At 40.9% G+C, this 23,293-nt stretch overlaps 1 protein-coding gene across 8 annotated transcripts in view; it reads left to right on the forward strand.

The window, feature by feature from the left end:
* The window catches only part of LOC147102780 (casein kinase I), a 45,880-nt gene extending 22,869 nt beyond the window's left edge, over window positions 1–23,011 (forward strand). For 3 of the 8 annotated variants that reach the window (XM_085963582.1, XM_085963576.1, XM_085963581.1), the window contains exons 7-9: window positions 1,278–1,446; window positions 5,964–6,103; window positions 21,151–23,011. In XM_085963582.1, the coding sequence (XP_085819708.1) occupies window positions 1,278–1,446; window positions 5,964–6,103; window positions 21,151–21,201 (360 nt within the window). In that variant the 3' untranslated portion in view covers window positions 21,202–23,011. Of the gene's footprint in view, window positions 1–1,277; window positions 1,447–3,103; window positions 3,839–5,963; window positions 6,104–13,778; window positions 13,837–17,108; window positions 17,172–21,150 lie in introns of those variants that run through there. The other 5 variants (XM_085963577.1, XM_085963578.1, XM_085963579.1 and 2 more) reach the window with 5 other exon arrangements.
* Window positions 23,012–23,293: the final 282 nt, after the last annotated feature.

The raw sequence follows: 23,293 nt of genomic DNA on the forward strand, positions 1-23,293 counted from the left end.
AAGCGCAGTGTGTTCTGGTGTCCTGGTCACCATTGTTTGTGGGTGCTTGCTCGGCAGTGAATAAATGCCATTTTTGCCTGCGTAAATCATAGAATTGTAGACATTACAGCACAGAAGAAGGCCAGTTAGCCACGTGTTAGTGGCACCTCTTTAACTGAGCTACCTACTCTTAATCCCCTTTCCTCATCCTTTTATATTCCTCTTCAATTATCTAATTCTCTTAAATTATCTTAGTCTGTGTTGGCAATAAGAATTCCATGCTCTAATAACCCTCTGGGGAAACAGCTTTAAACATCCCCCTTTCATTCTCTTTTTGATAATCCTGAGTTTATGTCCCCATTACATATTCAACAACCAGTAGAAACCATATGTCATCATTTTACCCTCAAAATCTTTTATTATGAAGATCTTTACTGAATCTCTCAGCCTTTTCTGTTCCAGTGAAAAAGCACCAATTTTTCAATTTGAGAAATCTCATCTGCGGCTTTTACAAAATTTGTGATTCAAAGGTGTTCAATTTCACATGTCCTGAGTGCAGTTTGTACTACCAGCAGCTCATCTAGGAACATTCAGAAAAATCTCTTCACTGTAACAGAGGGCACAGGATTTCAGCAGAACAATGCTTACAGATCATGGAACTGTTGGCACCAGCCAGTGGTTCGAGGAACTGGATTTTCATGAGGCCCTTCACATTACAGTTGAACTTATCAATCATTAGCCTTCCAAAATCAAACTGTTTCCCAGATAGTTTTGGCAACTTCTTTGACCTGGTGGTTCCAGAAGGCATGTTTTATCCCTATTTAATTTGTAGATAATTGGTAACACCTGCTTCTCCCACCTGATGGGATGCCCTTTTCCAATGTTATTTAGACCCAGCCATGATGAGGGTATATGCAGAATGGAAGGCATTTGTTATCTTATGAAAAGTTTGACTGTCAGTTGTGGCATTCCTTGTGTTTTGCATTGGTTTGTCATTGCTGAATTAGTGTCTCGACCCTGACTCTCTTTGATTTAAGCCTGATATACCTATGAATGGTATCACAGAACATCCCCTGAACTGTTTGTTTATAAGGGAGATTGAAAAATCATCCCCATCATATCTTGTATGTTCTCCATTAAATATCTTCAGTATCTTGTCCAGTAACATAGGGGTAATGCTGGACAAGTCATCCCTCAGAATATTTAGTGGTTTACAATTGATTTCAGTTAACGAAAATGATTGACAGTTTTTGGAGAAATGTGCCTCAATTAAGGTTTTTCCCCTCGGATCATTTCAGGGAGCCAGCAGAGCCGCAGATGATGATCGCGAGCGGAGAGAACGGGAGGAAAGAATGAGGCACGGTCGAAATCCAGCAGCACGTGGATTACCCTCAACTGCTTCTGGAAGGCTGAAAGGAAATCAAGAAGTGGCACCACAGACACCTCTCACACCCACGTCCCACACTGGTAAAATATAGCTATTAACTGAAGTTACTTAACAGAACAGGTAGTCTCAGAATGCCTGTTCTGATCTGTATGATATGGCAGGACATGAGCTTGAGTTTTTGTCCAGTTCAGTATTACTATTTTTTTTTAAAGAAAATAAACTAAAGTTTGTGGTAGCAGTGCATGTTGCTTTCAGTTCATAAATCATTCCTACTTGAGTTTCCATGATAAATAAAACAAATGAGTTAGAACATAAGAAATAGGAGCAGGAGTGGGCCATTTGGCTCCTCGAGCCTGCTCTGCCATTTAATGAGATCATGGCTGATCTGATCTTGTATCTGAAGCACGTACAAGAAACTTTTTTTTATCCGGCACCGACGTGGTGCCGGTTCATCAAAAATTCTGGATAACCGAGAGCTATAGTAAAAGATACGGAGAGCTGAGAGCTCCATATAAAGCAACAAACCCTGTTGCTCAGCAACAGGTGCAGAACAATGGCCACAAGTTCCAAGCGTCTCTGTAGCTTAGCAACAGCTGCAGCCACACCCTTGCACAGCAACAGATCGAGGAAGGCAAGTACAATATGAAGTAAAACTTGCCTGAACATACTCCTGAATTTTGCCGGTTAACTGAGATTTCCGGTTATTTAGGTGCCGGTAAATCAAAAGCTTCCTGTATTCAGCATACAGGGTACTAAGGAACAGCAAAGGATGCAAGACTGGCGAAAGTTGTTTAGAGTGAGGGGATATGTAAATATGGAGATCAGGGGAAGCATGTAGCAGAAGCAAAAGTACTTCCATTTGCTGTAAAGCACTTTGGGACATCCTGAGGTTGTGATGGGTGCTACATAAATGTAAGCTTTCTTTTCAAGCAACCTTTAATTATCTCAGTCTTTTAATAGTTCGAACAGTCTGATTATCACCGTTTATGCTTAGTTAAAATATATAAATATTCTAATTAAGAGATGCACAGCTTCTATTTTGAAAGCTCTGATAACCACCTGTGTTTTGTTGATCATAATCAAAATGGTGACATTTTCTTAAGTGTGAGAAAAATGGAGATACATATCCAGGAATCAATCATAAAAAAGCAAAATCTATGTGCTAACAGAGATCCCTTAAAGTCGCAAAGCAATGCTGCCACATATGGGAATCCTCCTCAACTAGTCATGCCCTGTCTCTCCCTTCATTGCTGATGCCTGGAGTCCACCAGTGAACTACACCTCCGATTGAATGACCCCCCCCCCAGTTGAGGCAAACCTCAGCTTTGCCTTCCACAGTCCTAACAAGCCCTAGGTTTCCCCTTCACAGTAATGCCAGATGAAAGGACGTTCATGCTGTCAACCTTCAGCAGCTCCACTGTAGTTGTCAACCTCCAGGAGCCCCATTCCAGTTGTCAAACCCCAGGACCATCCCCCAGTGCTACCAAAGCACAGGACTGCACCCACGTGCCGCTAAACCCAATTCCTCCTCCCTAGTACAGTACTGGTAAATGCCAGATATTTACCTCCAATTGGTGCATCTTGCCTACCATTATGTGCCACCACTGGCAGGAAACTGTAATTACAAGTTTACAAAAGAAATGTTGTCATCAATGGGTATAGGAATTTCCAGTGGAAAAAGTTGAGTATATGTGTGCAGATATAAAATTTTTTAATACACATTAATCTTGCTCCTAGATTTTAGCCATGGCTCAAATACTGGCCTAGCTGTCCTCAACCAGATCTGACTATCACAAAGCAGTACCATTGCTTCCTTTTCTTGGACAAAACTGTTTACTACTCCAAGATCATCATTGAGAGCAAAAACAACTCCAAACTCCTCTTCTGCAGAGGTCATTAGATCTTTTCCTTTCATACCCCTCATTCTCACCTCCGACTCCTAATGTGAGGAGCTCATGTCCAATATCAAAGCCATACTTTTTGAAGTGAAATGCATTGCCTTGCTACCGTCTCACCTCTCCCACTACTTATAGATTTTGCTTCTACCTCGCTCACAGTACTGAAATCCCATTGGCAAAGGTCACCGATGAATCATGTGCACCTTGCAACCGTAACTTTATTCTCGTCCTCTCAAATGTCATTGGAGCTTTCGACGGCATTGACCAATCTATGCTGCTCACGTCTCCTTTGAAATCCACGTTCCTGACAATGCTCTTGCCTGGTTCCGTTCGTATCTGTCACAATACGTACTACATTGCCTCCAATGGCTTTTCCTTCTAGCCAGTTCCTTCTACCTTGCCATATCCCTCCCTGCTTTTAAAACCCTGCATCTTTCGTTCCCTCGCCCTCCTGGCTAACGCACACTATTCTTCTTTTCATAATCACTGTTCTGTCATCCTAATAAGCATTTTAAGATGTCTTCCTGCAAGTGAAGAGCCATCTTGGAGTGCTAGCTGAGACAGAGGACTTCAGGTATGCATTTCTGCTTCTTCATGGCCCTTGCTTCAATCCTAAGGATACGATGGAATCTGGATTCCTTGATTGTGATGCTCTTCAAAGTCTCAGTAATGCATAAAGAACGGTCTTGAAGAAAGTTTTGTGGAATTTACAGTTTAAAGCATTGCTTGCCACAGTGAAGGTAAACTACCACATGGAGTGGTTGAGGCAAATAGCAGAGGAACATTTAAGGAGAAGCTAGATAAGTACATGAGGGAGAAAGGCATAGAAGGATATACTGATAAAGTAGGATGATGTAAGGTGGGAGGAGGCTCGTGTGGAGCATAAACACCGGTATAAACCTGTTGGGCCAAATGGCCTGTTTCTGTGCTGTAAAAACAAAGTTACCAGCTACATTAAATACCTGAAATAATAGTTACAGACTTGTAGTTTGTCAGAGGAGTGGTGAAAGACACCAATTTTTAAAAGTTGAGCAATAAAGTGGCTAGCTCTTCAGCAAAGGCTTTACGCCTTGGACTGTGAAACTAGATATGATGTGGGATGTGATCTTGATCTGCTTATTGGGCTTACTGAGATGGGGCAGACTCACTTGGGGAGAGGGCTAATTGCATATTATATTAGCTTTATGACTAATATTAATTTCAGCCTTATTGATGTTGCCAGTGCAGATTGAATTACAAGTTTACCCAAATTAGGTGATGTAGAAAGTACATCGAGTAATGCAGAACACGAGTACAGACTGATGATTAGGTTACGAGTGATGAGGTAATCAGTACAATTAGAGCCTTGTTGAGTAATTTGGTGAGTTTAGGTTTTATAAAAAGTACTGCAGGAGATTTAATGGTAATTGGGGAGCCCCTGTTGGAAAAGTGCATGCGTGGATGTTGAGTGAGAACAAGATGGGGCTTCACTGTAATACCCACTGTGGTTAAACCGCCCACCAATACTTACTGTCAAGGTTCACACGTGAGTAATGACCACCTGGATTAAGTACCGGAGGGTGTCTCTGGGGCCATACACTGGAAAAGTGTTAGGCAATTTTCTCCTCCTCAAAAATGTTTAAGAAACATTTTTTTTTTTTTTTTAAACTGCAGTTCTTATTCTTGGTTTCAAAAGGACGAGCAGGGGATCTGTTTTGGGGCCTGTCTTTGTGCTGTCAAGCAGCCACTGGTAACAGCCGCTCACAACTCTACCAAAAAGCAACTGGTCACCACTCAGCTGTGACTGAAAATGGGAACTCCTGTTGATGGAATTAATTCATAGCCCTACCATGGGGGCTTGCTACAGTGGACCTTGTTAAGAAATTGCAACTTTTGGCTCCATTTTTAAAATTATACGTTCAGATTAAATTGTGAAGAAGGTTTTACATTATTCATTGTCCAGTTGTATATTAAACTGTATTAGTAGCCATTTTGAAAACTTTCCATTTTCAAAATGCTCCGCATATGCACCCATTTTTCACAAGAAACAAAAATTTAAAATTTATGGTTCAGTAAGTTCATAAAGTAGATGAACATATTATTTATGGGTTTAATTTGATAAATCAGTTTAAATCCAATTCTAGTTTTTTTTTTAAAGTAAGTAATTGCATTACGATGCATCATCACCACTGCATTCTTGACTGTTAACGGTAGGTACAATACTTCATAGTTAAAATTTGGTTCCAGTGTAAAATTAGAGGCTTAATAGAAAGTCATCCATTGCCAGGATGGTGCAGCTTAATCTGCAGAGTTTTGCTTTTGTTTATCATTTGCAACCTGGGGTCAGCCATGTATGTATCCAGTCCCATAATTCAGGAGGTGATCTGTGTAAAAACTTGAATATCTTTATGGTAGGAATGGAAATGTTTAACATATTTGTTTCTTGTGAAAGTATGGGTGCATATGTGGAGCATTTTGAAAATGGGAAATCCACAACTGGACAGCAGAGCTGGAAATTAATTTTGAAACCAAATCTTTCAACTTACCTGTAAACATCCCTGGTTCACTACCGTAAACACTTCCGCATAATAAACTTGGCTCTTGGTGGTATGCTTTAACACAGTCACTAAACAAAATGAATATTCAAATTACTCATGAGATATTTTTCCATGATTGTGCAGTGGGACTGGTTTAACCTGACTTTCACACTTATTCTTCAGCTAATACGTCTCCACGCCCTGTCTCTGGCATGGAACGGGAGCGGAAAGTGAGCATGCGGTTACATCGTGGCGCTCCTGTTAATGTTTCCTCGACAGATTTAACCGGACGTCAGGACACAGCACGAATGACAACATCACAGGTATAATCGGTATAAAGCATTAAACTCCACATAGGTGTATTTCCTAAATTTGATGCAATGTAGAGAATGGTTTTTAATGATTTGGGGGGTTTTAAACCAGGTTTTAGCCAACTTACTGCAAAAATGAGAAATAAAATGTTGGTATCAGTAAAAGTGACCACGCAGCTGTCGTAAAAACCCAACTGGTTCACTAATGTCTTTTAGGGAAGAGAACCTGCCGTCCTTACCCAGTCTGGCCTATATGTGATGCCAGTCTCGCATCAACGCAATTGACTCTTAACTGCCCTTTACATGGAAACATAGAAGATAGGAGCAGGAGTAGGCCATTCGGCCCCTCGAGCCTGCCCCGCCATTCAATGCGATCATGGCTGATCATCCAAGTTCAGTACCCGGTCCCTGCTTTCTCCCCATACCCCTTGATCCCTTTAGCCTTAAGAAATATATCCAACTCCTTCTTGAATATATTTAATGTATTGGCCTCTACTGCCTTCTGTGGTAGAGAATTCCACAGGTTCACCACTCTCTGGGTGAAGAAATTCCTCCTCATTTCTGTCCTAAATGGCCTACCCCTTATCCTTAGACTCTGACCTTTGAAGTAGCCTAGCAAGTCACTCAGTTGTGCAGGGCAACTAGGGATGGGCGATAAATGCTGGCCTTGCCAGTGACACCCACATCCTGAGTTGAGTAAAACTTGATGCAAATCTATTTGGAGACTTAATGATGCCTTTTTTTTTAAAAATTATTCCAGCAATCTTCGTTTCCGCCCCACCCCCCAGGTAGTGACTGCTCATATTGAGGTGTAGTTTCGTGGGTTGTGGCAGCTCTCTATTGTCATTCTCAAGTTGCCATTCTTTTGTGAGCCAAGGTGGTGATGGTCAAACTTATCGCCGTTAAGCTGGCACCCACCGTCCTTACGTATGCCATTACTTGGAAGAAAGATTAGCTTCCAATATGTGTCCTCTGAATCGTGACCAGGAGGAGAAACTGGCTGAAAGTAACCAACAAATCAATGGGAAAGAGCTGTTGAAGCTTTTAGCTGATACTTTCAGCACACTATTCGATCCCTGTTACATTACTCCTTTGGTTTTCTATCCTTCCTCTCTGGTGACCATCAGTTATCGAAAATATTTTATAAATATTTAAAGCCTTATGGCTAGATTAAGAAAAACATTGCCATTGGTTGACCTTTTCATTGCATTGGGTGTTCTTATATTAGGAATGGTTTGTCAGGAATGGCAAAAACTAAACACAGTAGCTAGTTCCGAAAGGGGCAGGTTGTCAGATATACATGTTAATTATTTGATTCCATTCAGATTAGAACTACAAAAAAAATTAACTGAGATCAGGTCTAAGAATGTTATGATAAAATGTAACAATAATCCCATTGTTCTTGCAATATTCAGTAGGTGCATATTTATTTTTAAACCTTTCCCCATGGCCAAATAAAGCTTCCACAACGTGCAACTGAAATCGTACCTTCATAATTCCTACCTGCAGTTTGACTGTTAATACAGGACCAATATTTAAATCTTTGGTGTGCTGAAATCAGGAGTTTTGTTATGTGCTATTAACTGATCATTCTCCTGACCATCAAGGAAATGCACACTGCCCATTTACATGCCCTTTCTGTCTTAATTCTTCCTCTAAACTTTCAGCTCGGGTATGGATTTTGTTCAATTATATAGAAAAACATAGAAGATAGGAGCAGGAGTAGGCCATTCGGCCCCTCGAGCCTGCTCCGCCATTCAGTGAGATCATGGCTGATCATCCAAATTCAGTACCCTGTCCCTGCCTTCTCCCCATCTCCCTTGATCCCTTTTAGCCTTAAGAAATATATCCAACTCCTTCTTGAAAATATTTAATGAATTGGCCTCTACTGCCTTCTGTGGTAGAGAATTCCACAGGTTCACCACTCTCTGGGTGAAGAAATTCCTCCTCATCTCAGCCCTAAATGGCTTACCCCTTATCCTTAGACTATGACCCCTGGTTCTGGACTCCCCGGCCATCGGAAACATCCTTCCTGCATCTAGTCTGTCCAGGCCTGACAGAATTTTATAGGTTTCGATGAGATCCCCTCTCAATCTTCTAAACTCCAGTGAGTATAATCCCAATCGACACAATCTCTCCTCATACGTCATTCCTGCCATCCCAGGTATCAGCCTGGTGAATCTTCGCTGCACTCCTTCCATGGCAAGAACGTCCTTCCTCGGATAAGGCGACCAAAACTGCACACAATACTCAAGGTGTGGTCTCACCAAGGCCCTGTACAACTGCAGCAAGACATCCTTGTTCCTGTACTGGAACCCTCTTGCTACGAAGGCCAACATACCATTTGCCGCCTTAACCGCCTGCTGCACCTGCATGCTTACCTTCAGCGACTGGTGCACAAGAACACCCAGGTCTCGTTGCACTTCCCCTTCTCCCAATCTATTGCCATTCAAATAATCTGCCTTCCTGTTTTTGCCACCAAAGTGGATAACCTCACATTTATCCACATTATAGTGCATTTGCCATGTTTCTGCCCAATCACCCAACCTGTCCAAATCGTACTGGAGTTTCACGACATCCTCCTCACAGCATACCCTCCCACCCAGCTTTGTGTCATCTGCAAATTTGGAGATATTACATCCAATTCCTTCGTCCAGATCATTAATATATATTGTGAACAGCTGGGGTCCTAGGACCGATCCTTGCGGTACCCCACTAGTCACTGCCTGCCACTCGGAAAATGACCCGTTTATTCCAACTCTTTGCTTTCTATCCGCCAACCAGTTCTCTATCCAAGTCAATACCTTGCCCCCAATCCCATGTGCCTTAATTTTGCATGCTAATCTCTTATGCGGGACCTTATCGAAAGCCTTCTGAAAGTCCAAATACACCACATCCACTGGTTCTCCCTTATCTATTTTACCAGTTACATCCTCAAAAAATTCCAGTAGATTAGTCAAGCACGATTTACCTTTTGTAAATCCATGTTGACTTTGTCCGATCCTGTCACTGCTTTCCAAGTGCTCTGCTAATAATAATAATAATAATTAATTCAACTTGTACTTGTGCATTGTACAATGACAATAATGAACAACGAAATGTGATCTTGCAAGCTCCCATGAGTCCAGTACAAATAACATTAACATTAAACGTAAATAGCACCGTCCTGGGAGAAGCAAAGCCGCTGCGTCTGTGCGCGCCGCCATTCCATTTCCACCATTCCTCCTGTCTGACAATCTTCAGCCCAACGCCCGGGCCTGCTCACCAGCCGCCCCTCCCGGGGCTCCTTCCGTGACCTTCTCACCAACCGCCCCTCCTCGGGGCTCCTTCCGTGACCTTCTGCACCTGCATTTTCCCCACTACTGATGTCAGGCTTACCGGTCTATAATTCCCTGCTTTTTCTCTACCACCTTCTTTGAATAGTGGGGTAACATTAGCTATCCTCCAGTCCATGGGTACTGTTCCAGAGTCTATCGAGTTCTGGAAGATGACCAGCAATGCATCTACTATTTCTAGGGCCACTTCCTTAAATACCCTAGGATGTAGATTATCAGGCCCTGGGGATTTATCGGCCTTCAGTCCCATCAATTTTCCTAACCCCATTTCCCTACAAATACTGATTTCTTTCAGTTCCACCCTTTCATCAGACCCTATGTTCCCCGGCATCTCTGGGAGGTTATTTGTGTCCTCCTTTGTGAAGACAGAACCAAAATATGTATTTAGTTGGTCTGCCATTTCTTTGTTCCCCATTATAAATTCCCTTGATTCTGACTGCAAGGGACCTACGCTTGACTTCACCAATCTTTTTCTCTTCACATATCTGTAAAAGATTTTACAGTCAGTTTTTTTATGTTCCCTGCAAGCTTACTCTCATTCTATTTTCCCCTTCTTAATTAATCCCTTTGTCCTCCTTTGTTGAATCCTAAACTGCTCCCAATCCTCAAGATTATTGCTTTTTCTGGCCAATTTATATGTCCTCTCCTTGGATCTTATGCTATCCCTAATTTCCCTTGTTAGCCACGGTTGAGTCACCTTTTCTGTTTTATTTTTATGCCAAACTGGGATGAACAAATTCTGTAGCCCATCCATTCGGTCTTTGAATGTTTGCCATTGCCTATCCACCGTCAACCCTTTGAGTGACATTCCCCAATCAATCCTACCCAACTTGCGGCTCAGACCATCGTAGTTTCCTTTATTTGAATTTAGGACCCTAGTCTCTGAGTCAACTACTTCATGCTCCATCTTAATGAAGAATTCGATCATATTATGATCGTTCTGACCCAAGGGGCCTCGTACAACAAGATTGCTAATTAATCCTTTCTAGTTACGTAATACCCAGTCTAAGATGGCCTGATCTCTGGTTGGTTCCTCGACATATTGGTCCAGGAAACCATCCCGTAAACACGCCAGGAATTCCTCCTCCACGGTATTGTTACTAATTTGACTAGCCCAATCTATATGTAGATTAAAGTCACCCATGATGACTGCTGTGCCCTTATTGCACGCTTCTTTAATTTCCCTTTTTAATGCCATCCCCAACCTCCGCCTTACTGTTTGGAAGTCTATATACCACTCCCACTAATGTTTTCTGACCCTTAGTATTTCTCAATTCTACCCATACAGATTCCACATCATCAGAGCTAATATCCTTCCTTACAATTGTGTTAATCCCTTCTTTAACCAGTAATGCTACCCCACCTCCCTTTCCTTTTTGCCTATCTTTCCTGAATATTGAATACCCCTGGATGTTGAGTTCCCAGCCTTGGCCATCCTTGAGCCACGTTTCCGTAATCCCAACCAAATCATATTCGTTTACCTCTATTTGCGCAGCCAATTCATCCACCTTATTACGAATGCTCTCGCATTAAGACACAAAGCCTTCAGACTTGTTTTTTAACGCTCTTAGACCTATTAGAATTATTATTTACTGTGGCCACGTTTGATTTAAACCATTTATTTCTCTGACTTCCACTTTTGTTTTTCTCCTTCCTGTCTTTTGCTTTTATCCTTGTTTCCCTTTCCTCTGTCTCCCTGCTCAGGTTCCCAACCCTCTGTCATTTTAGTTTAAACCCTCCCCCAGAGCACTAGCAAACACTCCCCCTAGGACATCGGTTCCAGCCCTGCCCAGGTGCAAACCGTCCGGTTTGAACTGGTCCCACCTCCCAGAACCGGTTCCAATGTCCCAGGAACTTGAATCCCTCCCCGTTGCACCATTCCTCTAGCCACGTATTCATCTGAAATATCCTTCTATTTCTACTCTGACTAGCACGTGGCACTGGTAGCAATCCTGAGATTACTACCTTTTGAGGTCCTATTTTTTAATTTACCTCCTAACACTCTCTCTTCCGCTTTTAGGACCTCATCCTGTTTTTTTACCTATATCGTTGGTGCCTATATGCACCACGACAACTGGCTGTTCACCCTCCCCTTCCAAAATGTTCTGCAGCCGCTCTGAGACATCCTTGACCCTTGCACCAGGGAGGCAACACACCATCCTGGAGTCTCGTTTGCGGCCGCAGAAACGCCTATCTATTCCCCTTACAGTAGAACCCCCTATTACTATAGCTCTCCCGCTCTCTTTCCTCCCGTCCTGTGCAGCAGAGCCACCCCTGGTGCCAGGAAGTTGGCTGCTGCTGCCTTCCTCTGATAAGCCATCCCCCCCATCAGTATCCGAAGCGGTATATCTGTTTGAGAGGGGGATGTCCACAGAGGACCCCTGCATTACCTGCCTGCGCCTACTACTCTATCGGTCACCCCTTCCCTTTCTGCCTGTCCAACCTTTGCCTGCGGTGTGACCAACTGCTCAAACGTGTTCTCCACGAATTCCTCAGCATCGCGAATGGTCCAGTATGAATCCAATCACAGCTCCAGCGCCGCAATGTGGTCTGCCAGTAGCTGCAGCTGGATACACTTCCCGCACACATGGTTGTCAGGGACACTTGTCCCTGAGTTCCCACATAGCGCAGGAGGAGCATGCCACGAGGCCGAGCTCTCCTGCCATGACTTACCCTTTAATTAATTGAAATTAATTTAAATCAAATCAATCCCACCAATTACACTACAGTTAAATGATATACTTAAGGGGGAATTATATGTATATTCTCTCTCTAATTTTAACTGTTGATCTCCTATGATTGGACAAGTTGTGGCAGGCTATTTTTAAACCCCTTAATTGTTTTTTAAAACATCTGATAGGTATTGCAGTAACACATTGTGAAAGGTTTATCAAAGCAACAAAAAGATTGTCACATCAGCCCCTATTGACCTTTCCAGTGCACTGTGGATAGCTTCAGACAAGTTAAAAATGTGTGAAATATCAAACCTTAGAGGTAACAATTAGTTTTAAATTTCTATTGCTCCAATTACCTCTTTGTGTAGAGCTTTTAACCTTAATTAAAAATAAATATATTTCATCATTTGTGAACCTTCATCTTTTCTGAAGGTCCTACCTTTGTTTAGACTGACTTGAACAGCTATCCTTGCACCTGTACTAGCAGTATCGGTACTATTTAATAACTAGTGTTAAAAAGAATAACACACTGGAGAGTGCCTAATTGTAAGACCTTTCACTTGTGTATCAGATCCATATAACTCGCTCGCACCTGCAGCAGTCAACAGTTTTGTCAGAATTTCATACTTTGGAAAAATTGCCCATATTCAGCACTCCTTACTCAGTCATCCTATACATCCTCAAAGTACTTAGGCAATGTACAACTTGGATGCAAGTGTTCACAGCCCTTAATAGGCAAATGAATAAGATTAGAGAGAAAACTACTTTATTTTTGGTAAACCATTGGTTTTATGTTGGAGATATAATTTTCAAAACTAAGCTATTGAGACAAATGGTGTTGTTTGCCTAAGTCTTAATAAGGAAGTGGTAAGTTGATGATTGTACGTGCAGGTTAATGATAATGGGGAAGTTGGCTTATCTGTGTAGAAAGTTTTTAAAATCATTCCTTTAGTTCCTTTCCTTCCTTCCTGTGCTCCCTTTACAACCAAACCCCCTTTTTAAAGCAGGAACTGGTTAAACACAAGAAACGTCAAGGATGAGGAAAGGCTGTTCACCCATCAAAGATGCACCTTTCGTTTCAAACTTTGCATTCCTCCAAAAGCCCACATCACTAATTCCAAGCACTGATGTGGTTTGAGATCTCAGCTGACATTGGTAATGAGCGTGTTGAATTTTCCGTGTTGTGCGACACCTGGTTGGAGGGAGGGAAACCTGGGCTGCTAAATGGATTCACTGTGAAGCATCAAAACAAGAATCAGACTTGCTTTGTAGCCCGTCTACAAACTGCAGCAATACTCTTCAAAACAAGAACATTAATGGTTTTAAGCATTGTTAGACTGAATTGTGCAGCTTTCCCTGGGTAGTGACGGTGTAATTTGGTTAAAAGTTACAGGATGTTGCTTCTGACATATTTATGAATTTGGGGGGGGGGGGAATGATGGGAAGGAACTGTTTATATGGATGTGTTCTTTTGCTGCCTGTGGCAGAGGAGAATGTACTAAATGTTGCCAACTCTCCCAGCTAGGAAGACATGATGAGACGTAGGAGCTATCTGCCCAACCGCCCCCACACACCACCACCACAATAAAAAATAAAAATCTCAAATGTAACTTGTATTTACAGGTTTGAGTGATGGAAGCAAATAGAAATTGTGTATCATCTGGTTTTCCTTTACAGATGTTTCTGGATGAATTGCGATGGAGGTTGTGAGGATGCATTCCTGGTAATTGTAAAAGTGAGATTATCGCCCACTGGCTCCAAAAATAGTAATTTTAATAAAATAATCCACACCTACCCTGACCATTTCTAGTGTAATCCACGTCACACCTTCCTAGTAATTTCAGGCAATTGCTTGTTTTGTATTGAGATAATACCTCACCTGTTCTCTTTTCAAGGGGACTTATTTATTAAATGAACAGGCCCAGAAAATACTGTTAAAAGCAAACTTTAATGTAAAGACTCAAGACTTGTCACCAACTGTATTTGGAAATAATGTTGGTATAGAGGAGCAGGCTGCATCTTGCCTTACACTTCAAACCTGCGAAACACCTGAGCTTTTCGCCTTGCAGTGTCTGGATTATTTTGCTGAAAATAGAAAAGTTACATTGCAGCAATTGTAGATTTGCCTTCGACGAGCTGGTTTGGCTTGTGGTTTAATTGTAGCATGCTCTGTATGTGTGTAGGCTGGTGATCTGTGCTTCAGTAAGAGTCGAGTCTGCTGGTGATCTGTGCTTCAGTAAGAGTCGAGTCTGCTTGCAGCATTCATATTGTGCAATGCTGAAACAGGTTTCTGAATGTAAGTGAACATGGCACGTAATTCAAAACAAAATGAGTGTTTTGTATATAGTTGCAGGTGGAATTAGCTCAGACTGTGGCTTACCTTGTCCGCTTAGTGTAAAGTGAGATTCATTTGCTTTCCGTAAACAGTTTGCCGTTACTTGGCTTGTACATGTTGGGAAATATTTTTCACGGCCTATTTAAAAGACTTAACAGTTTGAATTGAAATTACTAACTCGCTGAATATTGCTAATGTCAGGCTATTTTTACTCTTTCCTACTCCCAACAGTTTGAGTTTCACCATACTTTCAGCACGCCAGAGCTCAAGTATTAAATGTTTAAATCTAATGTGGTTGAAAACCGTTTATCGAGACATTCTGGCAGAAATTAAATGGCTTCATTTATCCGATAATATTGTTCCTTGAGAGATGTTCTCAAAGGAATAATTCCATAAATAAAATCATGGCACCTGTGCAACCCGACATTGTTTTCATCGCTATATAAAATTGAAGGCAGAACCTTTTAGAATATGCTTCTTGCAGACTTCCAATGGCAATGTGGTAACAGAAGAATACATTTATCAAACAACTTGAGGTGATCCTATGATACTGCAGTACCATATCTTGCACTTCAGTGTTGGACTTTCCTCCTGGACAATTTATATAGTCTTCACTTGAGCTCCACATGACGTTGAAGTTTTACTTGAATAAAATTAAGCAATTTACAGATGTTTATTTACCACTGTTAATTCTGTAGTATTGTCTTGTTCCTGTTACCTCTCCTCAAATCCATCTACTTTGAGTTACCCAGTTATCTAATCTGATGCATTGTTATTCCTTTTTTCACTTATTTTTTATAACTTCCTTTCCTTTTATTTTCTTCCCATTAACACCAAACTTCCAAGCTTTGGGCAATGCCAAATAATATGGAGCACATTTAAGATCTTTTGGACTGCTCTAGGTCCTGTAGTGTACAACAGCAAGTTGCATTTATATAGTGCCTTTTAATGTAGTAAAACGTCACAGGAACGTAACCAAAGAGTTGACACCAGGCCAAAGAAGGAGACATTAGGACAGGTGACCAAAAGATTGGTCAGAGAGGTAGGTTTTAAGGAGGGGGGGTTGGTTAGGGAGGGAATTCCAGAGATTGAGGTCTAGACAACTGAAGGCACAGCCTCCAATGATGTGAGTTCTTGGAGGGTTGTAGGGCTGGAGGAGATGTGGAGGAGTGAGGCCATGGAGGAATTTAACACAAGGATGAGAATTTTAAATTTGAGGCATTAGTGGACCAGGAGCTAATGTCCGCGAGCACAGGGGTGATGGGTGAAAGAGACTTGGTGTGAGTTAGAATACGGGCAGCAGAGTTTTAGGTGAGCTCAGAGTTGGAGGGTGGAAGATGGGAGGCCGGCCAGGCAAGCATTGGAATAGATAAGTTTGGAGGTAATAAAAGCATAGATGAGGGTTTCAACAGCAGTTGGGCTAAGGCAGGGGTGGAGACGGGCAATATTAGAGGTGGAAGTAGGCAGTCTTGGTGATGGAGAGGATATGGATGTTCAGTTAAGGGTCAAGTAGGATGCCGAGATTGTGAAATATCTGGTTCAACCCGAGACCGTGGCAAGGGAGGGGAACGAATTTGGTGGCTAAGGAACGGAGTTTGTGGCAGATGCCGTAGACAATGGTTTGGTCTTCCTAATGTTTAATTGGAGGAAATTACTGCTCATCTCGGTACTGGATGTCGGACAAGCAGCTGGATAGCACAGGCCGTGAAGGGGTCGAGAGAGGTGGTGGTGAGAGAGCTGGGTGTCGTTGGTGTACATGTGGAACCTGACATGTTTTCGGATTATGTCGCCGAGGGACAGCACGTAGATGAGAAATAACAGGGAGCCAAATGTAACTTTTAAAAGTCTTCACATCTCTTTATGGTTATGATTTGAATATCTGCACCGGCTGATCTGGACTCTAGTAACCTGGCTATACTGCCAGGTGGGGAGTGGATTTTCAGTGTCTTTTTTCAATTTGTGAAGTAATGAAAGCTTCACAGCAGGTTACTATTTGTGCTGCAGTAAGCTGTTGTGGTCTTGATATATACTTGATTTAAGGTGCTGTAATATACTTGATTTAAGGTGCTGTAATATACTTGATTTAAGGTGCTGTAAAGGAAGTTATAAACTGCTAGCAACATAATTTGAAATAAGTTGTGTGGAATTGTGCTTGAGAATGTAATGGGAGTTGAAATATAAATTTTATGTGCATGGCATTCATGAGTAGAAAATTTATACAGCTTTTTAATATTCACTTGATACTTTTACCACCAAAGAGATGACCAGAGAAGATGCTCTTGAAGTGACCAGCTTTATTTAGTATATGAAAAACAGTTGAATTCTGAAATTGATCTAGATTGCTGCCGTTACCAATGCTCGGGTGGTTTGTTCTTCGAGTCCTGTGCTAACACATGGCTTGAATCCTTATAGATGCCAATTTGCACCACTTTGGGCATGGACCGGGTTTTCCAAGCTCTTGCTGACCTATTGGTTCATTTGAAGTGCGGACTAAAAGATGGAACCTGTTCCAATAAATTCTGGGTGATGTCCAATTTCAAGCTCTGTATTATGTCCAACTTGCTAATTTAGCTGTACAGATCACTACTTGAGTGTTACAACTCATTGTTAACGATGGTTTTGTGTGGGTAGTGGCACAGATTACAAATAGTTGTCTTTTCCCCCCACCTCAGAATAGCCTCCCCTTCGAGCATCATGGCATGTAGCTGGTCCACACGCATTGAAGGCAGCACTGGGTGAGTTTATCTCAATCCCATCTCATTGAAGTAGAGACTGAGGATGGTAGGGTTTAAAGCACATTGTGTAGGGATCAAATATCTAATCAGTACTATAAAGTGCCATGAAATCCCCTCTCTTAATCACATTCCACATGCAAGATCCTTCTCGTGATTCTTTTTGTTTCAGGTAAATGTTAATGTCTCAGCCTTTGTGTAAAGGTACTCCGCTTGTGTACCACGTTCCATCCTATACAGTCTGGATCAATATAAATTTGTATCACCGTGCCCAAGAAAGGAGGACAGCACTCACTGACTGACTATTGGAGTCATCAGCTCCTTTTATAGTGAAGCTGTATGTTAAATATTGGTTCTGAATTTACAACGGCTTCAAAAATGTAACCACTCAAAGCCAATTCAGAACTAGCTCTGCAGCAACTGGACATTGATAGACTTGTGTAAACCGTCTATTCCACAGTACTTCCCCAAAATATACTGCAGGGCATGTCGCACTTTATAAGACAGTGCGAGAGTGATTAAACTTGACCACCTTCATAATTAATTCTCAATCACATTCAGCACAGCAACCTTTGGAATACATGTGAGCGTATATTATCCAGCACAATAAGAGTGTAGTGTATGCCATTGTACCAGTATGGATGCAGCATCAGATGGCACCAATATGAATGCAGGCTGAGAAATCAATATAAATTGCTGGATATTTAGATTAATAATATGTATGCACATACAAAACAGCATAAGAAGTAAAACTTTGGGGGTTAGGAAATAGGGCACGGCTTTGCTTCATTTTTACATTACAGGTCTGTGCTTAAGAAAAAACCTCAGCATGGATATTGAAAGTAGTTCAACGTTTCCATGCTAAAAATGGAATATCAGGTGGATTTTTGTTTTTATATTGCCTGGTGTTTCTCTTTCCTTCCCCCCCCCCCCCCCCCCCCCATATCACTTGCTGCAGTCATTCACCCTGCTTGTAATCTCTCTTTTGCCCCCACTTCTCTTCTCCCCCCGTGCCCCCCCCCCCAGATTGCACCCTGGCTGCTGTAGTTCTTTGGAACCTTAATTTGCATTTTCCAGTTTTAGTGTACTTCTGCAATGATACTTGATCGTTGTGAGTTTTGGCTTGATTTCCATTTAATCTGCTTGTGAAGTCTTGTTGCACGGTTTCCTGCTTTGTTAATACTGCGTAGTTCAACACGTCACTTTCTGCATGGGTGTGTTTTGCAGTGTTGCAGCATTTTTGCTTTTAAATGGAAATTGGAGGAAGAGGAGATATGTTACTTAAACAGATTCTTGTGCAGCCATTTGTTGCACTGGTTCAGTCAGTGAATTGATCTTTAAAGGATCTGTAGCAAACTGTTGTGATAGATCATGGTCTAATGTTTAAAGCCATTAAACAAACTAATGGACAAGAAGGGGGTGGTAGCAGCTGGTATTGTATGTTGGTGGCACCTATGTCCAGCATGAGTCAACGCACAAAGCTGCGTTTCATGTTTGGAGCGTTAATTTTTACTTCAGTTTACTACTCCAGTTCTTCTTCTCTCAACTGCTCAAGCTAGACAACAAAAACAGCTTTCACCTATATAACTGAGTGAAAATATTTGTCAACATTGCTCCCTTTCTTTTTTTAAAATCATATTGTCATTATTACAGTGCTGGCAGTGTATTGGTGTATAATCTGCCAATTCAGCTGCACTTTAAGTTGCAAGTTACCAAAAATTAAAAAAAATCTGCAAATTAGCCTGAGTATAGACAAATTTATGTTGCAGGCTTAGGATCATAATGACCAAATATACCAGTGAAACTGGGGCCACCCTCAACATCTTAACATTTTGGCTATTCCAAATTTGTATGTACAGTTTGCTAAAATAAAAACTTTTGTATGTTTTTACTTCAAATACTGAACAAAACTGAAAACATTACATTGAGGTTTGATCATTACAAACTGAGTGTTGCTGAATAAACGAAATATTTTAATGGATAACCTTTTTTGCAAAGTGAAGCAAGTTCAAGTTTAATATTTCACCTCCGATTCTGCAAATTAACATGCTGACACAATGGTAAGATGTGTGGGGCACTGCTTCATATAGTTTTCATTGAGATGACTAGAAATTTTGGCTAATCATTGCATTGTTACTGTTGTCACAAATTACTTTATACCACAGGAAACGGTAAATGCTCGTCAAAGACTGAAATGCCTTTTTGTCAAAAGTAAAGGGGAAAATGTCATTACATTTTCTTACAGGTCTGCATTTACGTATTCATGCTTCAAGGCTGAAGGATATTGCAATAGCTGGTCTGTTAATGGTTTTGCTGTAATACATATTAGATGCATACATGTGACACCTGAAAACCCCTAAATTTAATGTATCTCTACAGTAATTACAAAGTTGAAAATACATTGTCTTGTCTTAAAAGTGTGAATCTTCAATAAATTTGGAGAATTCGTGCTTTTACCTTTTGGGGAATCGGTAGTTTTTTTTAATACTATATTTAAAGGTCTTCACGTATTAACAATGACAGCATTTTCTTAGATGGTGACATTTAAAGAGCCATAACTTCAAACAGTTACCCACTTTAAATTCAAAAAAACATGAAGTTGCTTGTAATTTCAATGTAAAATATTCAGTTGAAAATTCAAAGTCAAGTTGAAGTGTAGCCAGTTCATCAGTTGAATTTGAAATGCTCCAAATCCAGTATCTGAGTGACTTTATGGTCTGTTCAGCTGTGAGCAGATTCATCTGTTTTATTGTACTCCTGTTGCATGTAGACCCATGCAATGAACTATATATTGGTACATAAAATAGTGTAATGTGGCTTTTTAAATCATGAGTGGAGTTACTGAAATCAATTTCAGCATAATAACCTAGTACTTTAGAAAGGTACCTTCACTAAAAGCTGAGAGGGAATCTGCAATGAGTATTTTCTGTTCAAAGTAGTTCCCATAAGCTTTTTTTCTTTTAGGAAACTAGTTTCTCTGAAACCAAAGTACAGCTGCTTTGCTCAAAGTCTGGATCATTTACAAATAATATTGGTGTTATTTAGAGCTTCTCTGGTAGATAAAGGTCTGCCTTATTCACCTTTTTAGGAGTGACCACCCTTTTCAGTGCAAACGGTGATCCAGCAAAAGCGCACTTCCTGTATAATCAATGATTGGTATTCACAAGTAATAAAATGGCTGGTGATATCTCCTGTTTGAAGGAAGTCCTATGGGACAGGCAGCTCCTGTTTGAACTTTCATCAGTTTGAACTTTCATCAGTTTCTAAGGGTTTATTTTTGTGCGTTTTAAGATGAGCACTATTGATCCTGGAGATAGAGAGAGTTTATACTTTTTGGCATGTCAAATATTGCCAGGTCAGAGATACAGTGGGTGAAATGCAGATTGAAGCTTCCGCTACCAATCCCAGTAGCATGCCTTAACTCATGATTTAATAGCACCCTGCTACATACAATACCGGTGTGAATATTTCCCTTTTTTTACACCAGTATCTTTGAGGTTTCTGAATTCGTTTGCAAATTTTGCACCAATATTTGCAGAATTATCGGCGGGTAAGTTTCTGTTTTGACTGTTGCCCACTAAGAATTGGGTTAAGGTGCCTCGATTCATCTCACTTACAAACCAGATAGTGGGGAGACTCATCCCATCAAACTGGGTTGGATTCACGCACAGGTCCGAGAAGTGAAGAGGTTGTGCTCTTGCCCACTGCTCTATCCAGTCCCCAACATTTCAGAAATAGAATTTTTTTTTAAGATGCATTTTAATAATTTGAATATTCCCTGGGTTATAATTGCTTGTAACATAGAATTGGTAGAAAGCATTTTTGGGCCGTATCCCACTTTATGCAGCTTTGTTGTGTTTGCATTTGTATCCCACATTTCCCTAGCAGTGTACGTTGGTGGTTAGCCATTAACATTGTGAGAAATAGTGGTATCTGACACTTGTAAGGGACTAATTTATTTTTTGTTTGTTTCTTTGGACAGATCCCAGCCCGGGTGACTTCCAGCGGCATCCATTCCGCTGTTCCTCGATGAAAATGACTCACCATGGAGGGCGGACAATGCATGGCTGATGTCCCATTCTAACCTTGAAACTCGTGACCCCCCCTACAAAGCAAACCGACAAAATGAAGCTCTCGATGCCTTTAACTAAAATGTGGATGGAAAACTTTAAATGTTTTTAAGAACACCTTCGCAAGGAGACCTTTTGCCTGACTGCAGTATAAAATACAAGTTAAAAGATTGCGCCCACTGCTTCAGTAGCAGGGGCTCTAAAGACGGTTTACAGAATTGACCGCAAATAGAATAGATATCGCCATCCCTTCTCCTTCCATGATTGGCATTATGTAGCCTTTTATTACTCTACTGTACAACTGTAGACCTTTACCTGGTTTAAATATTTTGTATCGCCCTGCTAAAATTGAAAGCAGCATCTATGTAGATAAGTAGAATGTTGTCCTGCTTTTATGTCTGTGATGCTCTATAGGTTTGAGAATCTGAAATGGAGATTGACTGACTTGAAAAATCCTGTAACACATAGGGTTGGCAGTGAGTGTATGTGAATTTAAAAGCAGCTGGTTTTATTTAAAGCTTTCTCCAGTCTTTTTGTATTAAACTTGAGTTTTAAAATGTTCCCTTTTTTTTGGTAGCACACTGTATCAGTTAATGTTTTTGGTTTAGTATCTAGGTTGTTTGCAAGACTTTTAACTTCCACATTTTATTTTTTATCATACTAAAAGCAGAATGATCATTGGTGCCAGTGACCATTTTGTATCTTATGGAAGAGCTGCCAAGTGCCAACTTATCTGGCAGAAGCATTGTGGAATAAAATGGCAGTGCCAAGGCCGAACAAAAAATGTGACCTTAAAAATCAAAATGTGGAAGAATAAAGTAAAAAGTAAAGGTAAAGCTGTGTTTTGGTGACCGTTATTTTTAAAAATAGTGTCTGATTAGTGTTGGTACAGAGTTTACTCTTGGGTTTCCCTGGCCTAAGGAGTTATAGCATCTCCATTAATCACTTGGGTGTAGAAAAGCTTTTCAAACAAAGAGCTGTGAAGGACTTGTACAGTTTAAAAAATGTGAATTCTGTCATTAGCTTATAGGGGCTGATGAATTTTTACATTCCAATGCGCATGCTTCAATACATATTCTTGGTTTTCAAAATGTTTACACGTGGCGGTAGTGAATCCAGCTTGAAGGTTTTTTGAAAGCTAACTGGGATTCCGTCTAAAATGGAATATTATAACATGCTTGCTATAAATATAGCTTCCAGGTAGCACACTGAGAGAATGGAAGAACTACCGCCTAACTTGTAGATGTGTGTCTGTTTCATCAAATGCACAGCCCATTTCCTTTTTTGTAGCAGCCATACTTGTATTTCACATCAGCTTCTTGGGTGGGTAGCATGAAAGGGTATCTGGCTAAATGTCAGAAAAGCCTTACTGTTGACGCATGCGCACTGACATGTTGAACAGGAGCACAGCTAGAACTGGCGTTACTGCATTCTTCCCTTCATTTCAACAGTCCTGTGGGGTTTTTTTTGTAATGTCTGTGGTTAAATTAATATTTCCCATAAGGTTTGTATTGGGAGAAACTTGAGAATCAGTGTTTCCTTCCCACAACCAATTTGTCTAACTAATGGTGCCTCCAAGACATCGAACTCTTCCAATTTTTCTTTCACGCAAATGAACCACCGTGACCTTGGGTGGCTTTCCCCCCCCCCCCCCCCCCCTGTAGAATGTCTGTGTATATCCTGTGTAATGGTAACAGAATACTGGTAACCTATTTGTATTGCAGCTGTATTTGTGTACTTTAAAAATGTAAATAAATTCATAATGACTTGTAATGGGTTCTCTGTCTTGCTCTAAAATTTAAAGTTGGGGGCATCTTTGTAATTGTTCTGTTGAAGTTTGGAAACAAATGGAGTGTGTACTATATAAGCCCCTTGCAATTATAGCCTCAAGTCTTTTGCATTCTCAAGAATTGTCTAGCTTAATCAGTTTTTATTGGAATCGTGGATAAATTTATAATGGAACTTTGAACAGTTTTATTCAATCTCAAGGAAAAGTCCAGCTTCCAAATGGTTATTCAATATACAGAACACATCTCCCAATACCTAGATTAACAT

The sequence above is a fragment of the Somniosus microcephalus genome, chromosome 21, assembly GCF_052327205.1.
Source record: "Somniosus microcephalus isolate GS21.2 chromosome 21, FLI_Smic_1.0, whole genome shotgun sequence".
Lineage (NCBI taxonomy): Eukaryota > Metazoa > Chordata > Chondrichthyes > Squaliformes > Somniosidae > Somniosus > Somniosus microcephalus.